At 42.9% G+C, this 6000-nt stretch overlaps 1 protein-coding gene across 12 annotated transcripts in view; it reads left to right on the top strand.

The window, feature by feature from the left end:
- Positions 1 to 3494, top strand: part of LOC106566409 (myelin transcription factor 1) — a 137147-nt gene extending 133653 nt beyond the window's left edge. For all 12 annotated transcript variants that reach the window (XM_045692923.1, XM_045692921.1, XM_045692919.1 and 9 more), the window contains 2 exons: positions 1461 to 1604; positions 1783 to 3494. In XM_045692923.1, the coding sequence (XP_045548879.1) occupies positions 1461 to 1604; positions 1783 to 1926 (288 nt within the window). In that variant the 3' untranslated portion in view covers positions 1927 to 3494. The remainder of the gene's footprint in view (positions 1 to 1460; positions 1605 to 1782) is intronic.
- The last annotated feature ends 2506 nt before the right edge of the window (positions 3495 to 6000 follow it).

Here is a 6000-nt window from a genome sequence, read left to right on the forward strand (position 1 = left end):
CAGACTGCGCTGAACTGCCGGAGTGGCCAGACTGCGCTAAACTGCCGGAGTGGCCAGACTGCGCTGAACTGCCGGAGTGGCCAGACTGCGCTGAACTGCCGGAGTGGCCAGACTGCGCTGAACTGCCGGAGTGGCCAGACTGCCCTGAACTGCCGGAGTGGCCAGACTGCCCTGAACTGCCGGAGTGGCCAGACTGGCCAGACTGTCCCGAATGGCCAGACTGCCCTGAACTGCCGGAGTGGCCAGACTGCCCTGAACTGCCGGAGTGGCCAGACTGCCCTGAACTGCCGGAGTGGCCAGACTGGCCAGACTGTCCCGAATGGCCAGACTGCCCTGAACTGCCGGAGTGGCCCGAGTGGCCAGACTGCCCAGACTGTCCCGAGTGGCCAGACTGCCCAGACTGTCCCGAATTGCCAGACTGCCCAGACTGTCCCGAACTGCCAGACTGCCCAGACTGTCCCGAACTGCCAGACTGTCCCGAACTGCCAGACTGCCCAGACTGTCCCCCGGCGATGCCAGACTGGCCCGACTGCCCCCCCGGCGATGCCAGACTGGCCCGACTGCCCCTCGGCGATGCCAGAGTGGCCCGACAGCCTGGAACGGCCGGAACCAGAGCCACCTCTAGAAATAGGTGGGTTGGGGAGGGGGGGTGTCGCACAGTGCCGTCGTTGACGGCAGCCACCCTCCCTTCCCTCCCTTTAGAAAAGGGGACTTTTTGTTGGTGTTGCTTGGTGTTATTTTTTGGTTAAGGTGCTTCTGGGGTAGCACCTTTAAGGGGGGGTACTGTCACGTCCTGGCCAGTATATAAGGTTAATTGTTTTGTAGTTTGGTCAGGGCGTGGCAGGGGGTATTTGTTTTATGTGGTTCGGGGTGGTGTGTTTGTGTAAAGGGTGTTTGATTTAGTATTTCCGGGTTTTGGTTTATGTTTAGTTAATTCTATGGTTAGTCTAGTGTGTGTGTTTCTATGTTTGGTTGATTGGGGTTGGGACTCTCAGTTGAAGGCAGGTGTTGTCTATCTGCCTTTGATTGAGAGTCCCATATATTAGGGTGTGTTTGTATGTGTTATTTGTGGGTGATTGTTCTGTGTGTAAGCCGTATGCTTTACCAGACTGTTTGTAGTTGTTCGTTCGTTTCGTTTTGTTATTTTGTATGTTCATTTTTGTAGTTAATAAAAATCAAGATGAGCATACACGTACCTGCTGCGTATTGGTCCTCCTTCACCGACAACAACCGTGACAGTGTGTGTGTGTGTGTGTGTGTGTGTGTGTGTGTGTGTGTGTGTGTGTGTGTGTGTGTGTGTGTGTGTGTGTGTGTGTGTGTGTGTGTGTGTGTGTGTGTGTGTGTGTGTCACATTATTGAGTCAATATCTAACAGTTTAACATTGTGGTTTATTGCAAAATGACTGAGCTCAAGTAAATGTATATACAGAATGTGTAAATAACTGTTGGGCTGTGGTGCAGATCTCATCCATGGAGAAGAACCTGAAGAACATTGAGGTGGAGAACAAGCTGATAGAGGAGCAGAACGAGGCTCTCTTCATGGAGCTATCTGGCCTCAGCCATGCCCTGATCCGCAGCCTGGCCAACATACGTCTCCCACACATGGTGAGTTCTATACACTTACATACAGTACAGAAACAGCTGTGGCTGAGGCTTGAACATGCAGACGCAAACTAATACACACACTAACACAAACTAATACACACACACACACTGACAGAAACACACTAACAGAAACATATACTGTACATACAAACTGAAATTCCTTGTTTTCACATCACAGCAGGAGCCAATCACTGAGCAGAATTTCAACAGCTATTTGAGCACCCTGACTGACATGTACACCAACAAGGAGTGCTTCCAGAACCCGGAGAACAAGGCGCTTCTGGAGAGCATCAACAAGGCTGTGAAGAGCATCAAGGTGTGAAAACCTCCAATGAGGAAGAAGAGTGAAAACATGTAAAAGGAGAGGAGAGATGGAGTCAAGAGACCACAGTATATTTACCGAGAATACAAATACAAAAAAGGGCATTCAGGTTTTACAAACGACAACTTAAATTAAACCCAGGGAGCATTCTGTAAAGAAGAAAAACTTAACTAGGACCAAAATCCAAACATGCTGCTGCTGGGATCGGAAGGAGGAAGTGGAACGGAACCAAATCCTTCAGTTTGAATTGATTAAAGAAAATCTATATCTGGGGTTTTGTTTGTTTGTTTTATGTTATCTTTGTCGTTTTTCATGTCTGTCCTGTTTTGGAGGTATCTCATTGACTGTCCCATTCAAGCTTTAGTTCAGCAACAATTTGGAGAAGAAAGAAAGAAAGAAAGAAAGAAAAAGAAAGAAAGAAAGAAAGAAAGAAAGAAAGAAAGAAAGAAAGAAAGAAAGAAAGAAAGAAAGAAAGATGGAAGTAGTGGGTCTGATCTGCCTACATGAGGTGAAGAAAACCATTGAGGAAATAACAAAAACCAAGCCGAAAAAACGCCAACATTGTGTCCTAGGGAAGACACTAAGGCTTCAGAAAGGTTGCTCTGGGGCAGGATAAGGAGAGCGTGCTTGTGAGCGCTGCAGCAACCCCTATTGAGGAGAAACGAATGGAAAATCACTGAACTCTGAGGTCTTCTTGAGCAATGGTTCATGTACTTATTGTTGTTACTACAGCAGCAAGATGTCAACACGGCTCTATGTCTCAATTCAGCGGAACAACTCTTCAAATGAAGATTAAGTCACAAATCACTGGGGAGTTTTTCTCTTCTGAAAATCAACAGTACAGCCTGTACTATATTTTTAATGGAACAACTGGTGTATGAGAGCAGCAAATGCAGCCTTTTTTCTTTGAACTGAATGACGATAGTAACGGTCAATTCCTGTTAGTTATATCAATAGTTTTTATGAACATAGAAATTGCACTTAATTTCAATAAATAGTTTGTGGTACAATAATTCTTGTTATATAAATTATAAAAAATTGGTGAATGCTCAAAATTGTAATTTATTGCCATTTTATGTTAAACTACTTGTATTTATTTAATGTTATCTATTTATTAACTTTATTTTATTGTTTTGTGAAACACAAAATGCAACCCTGCTGGTCTATCATGGCCATAAAGATTTTAAACAGGGAGTCTTCTACATCAATATTTAAAAATCTATACAGATAACTGTTCACACTTAATTATTTTATATATCTTATTTTATTTTAAATATAATTTTTTTTACATTTTTAAGTGCAGATATTTTATAACTGACAAAGTTTTGATAATTTTATAAAACTGTTTTCATTTCTGTTATTTCTGTTATGATAAAGTATCTTCGGAAAATCCACGGCTTAAAAAGAAAGTATGTATTTATTATTTATTTAATATTGAAGAAATTGACTGTCATATGGTTGTATATTTATTTAGTCATTTCTGTGTGTGCTGTGATGGCTGAGTCTTAGTAGTCTTAAAATCCATTGCTAATATTTCAATAAAGAAAAAAACATGGTCCGAAAGAAAATAATAGAATATTGTTTGATTTGCTTTCATAGATATACCAGCAGTTCTTCCTAAGCAGAATAACCAACAAAAGCAGTCACTGTTCTGTTGGTATCAGATTGTTTTTGTGTCAACAAGGAATTGTTTGTGTTTTGTCAGGAAAAATAAGACCAAGAAAATAGAAGGATAAAATGTTTCTTCCCCGAGCGCTTTGTAGTGGCCAACACTGGCTAACCCAAAACATCTTTACTGTACCAGAGATGTTTTAATGCCTTTTGATCAAATATTTTTCTCTGTTTATTCTTTTCTCTAAATGTCTCGGGCAGAAGCTCCATAGAGCTCTGTTCCAGTGTGTTCTAGAGCTCTGTTCCAATGTGTTCTAGAGCTCTGTTCCAGTGTATTATAGAGCTCTGTTCCAATGTGTTCTAGAGCTCTGTTCCAATGTGTTCTAGAGCTCTGTTCCAGTGTATTATAGAGCTCTGTTCCAGTGTGTTCTAGAGCTCTGTTCCAGTGTGTTCTAGAGCTCTGTTCCAGTGTGTTCTAGAGCTCTGTTCCAATGTGTTCTAGAGCTCTGTTCCAGTGTATTATAGAGCTCTGTTTCAGTGTGTTCTAGAGCTCTGTTCCAGTGTGTTTTAGAGCTCTGCAGCAATGTGTTCTAGAGCTCTGTTGCAGTGTGTTCTAGATCTCTGGTCCAGTGTGTTCTAGAGCACTGTTGCAGTGTGTTCTAGAGCTCTGTTCCAGTGTGTTCTGGAGCTCTGTTCCAGTGTGTTCTAGAGCTCTGTTGCAGTGTGTTCTAGAGCTCTGTTCCAGTGTGTTCTAGAGCTCTGTTCCAGTGTGTTCTAGAGCACTGTTGCAGTGTGTTCTAGAGCTCTGGTCCAGTGTGTTCTAGAGCTCTGTTCCAGTGTGTTCTAGAGCACTGTTCCAGTGTGTTCTAGACTAGATGTCTGGGTCTAAAACACTTTAAGGAAAAACTAAACTATCAAGGAGAATGACAACTAATATCAGATCCACTTCTACGCCCATGTAGCCTTATTTTAGATTTCATTTGTTGATGCACAAAGTGCCACAAAACCCTCACTTTCTTTCCTGGTTCTTTGCATTCTGCAATGTACAATGTCTAGTCACGTGACATGACCAGGGCATCAGACCGAGAGTTGGGATTGTTTCAGATGCCTTTGTTTCTTTGCCAAGATGGCCATAAGTACACTGTATATACATTCTGTATAAATAGAATTTTAAAAGCTATATGAATAGAAACATGCATATATTTTTCCAGTGTAATTGTTGCCTCTTTTCCTCTTCTGTTAGCTTATCAGAGGAACTACACATGTCTGAGAGTTGTGACGAATTGAGGCGGATATGACTGTGGCTTTTTAGGTTTCCTTTTCTATGGATTTCTCTATCTTTGATCCAGACATGGTGAAAATGCTAACGCATGTTGTAGTGAATCTGAAATGTCTGTAATCTTAACTAAATGGTTGGCTCTTCGTTCAAGTGTCCTGTGAGTGAGTTCATGCATAGAGGCCTCTTCGTAGTGGTCACATTGGCGCTATATTGTGCAGTACTGTGTCGTTGTGATAAGGTTATGATAAGGTCAGCTCTCAAACACAGATCACAATGTTAAAAAGCCAATAGGGAAAATGTAGTACTTGCTCTGAGTGATCTGTTGCAGCTAGTAGGAGACTCTTTGATAATCTGATGAGATAGCCTAGGGGGAGACCCTGTGATAATATGATGAGGTAGCCTAGTAGGAGACCCTGTGATAATATGATGAGGTAGCCTAGTGGGAGACCCTGTGATAATATGATGAGGTAGCCTAGTGGGAGACCCTGTGATAATATGATGAGGTAGCCTAGTGGGAGACACTGTGATAATATGACGAGGTAGCCTAGTGGGAGACCCTGTGATAATATGATGAGGTAGCCTAGTGGGAGACCCTGTGATAATATGATGAGGTAGCCTAGTAGGAGACCCTGTGATAATATGATGAGGTAGCCTAGTGGGAGACCCTGTGATAATATGATGAGGTAGCCTAGTGGGAGACCCTGTGATAATATGATGAGGTAGCCTAGTGGGAGACACTGTGATAATATGACGAGGTAGCCTAGTGGGAGACCCTGTGATAATATGATGAGGTAGCCTAGGGGGAGACCCTGTGATAATATGATGAGGTAGCCTAGTGGGAGACCCTGTGATAATATGATGAGGTAGCCTAGGGGGAGACCCTGTGATAATATGATGAGGTAGCCTAGTGGGAGACCCTGTGATAATATGATGAGGTAGCCTAGTGGGAGACCCTGTGATAATATGATGAGGTAGCCTAGTTTGAGACCTTGTGATAATATGACGAGGTAGCCTAGTGGGAGACCCTTTGATAATATGATGAGGTAGCTTAGTGGGAGACCCTGTGATAATATGATGAGGTAGCCTAGTAGAAGACCCTGTGATACTATGATGAGGTAGCCTAGTGGGAGACCCTGTGATAATATGATGAGGTAGCCTAGTGGGAGACCCTGTGATAATATGAT

The sequence above is a fragment of the Salmo salar genome, chromosome ssa13, assembly GCF_905237065.1.
Source record: "Salmo salar chromosome ssa13, Ssal_v3.1, whole genome shotgun sequence".
Lineage (NCBI taxonomy): Eukaryota > Metazoa > Chordata > Actinopteri > Salmoniformes > Salmonidae > Salmo > Salmo salar.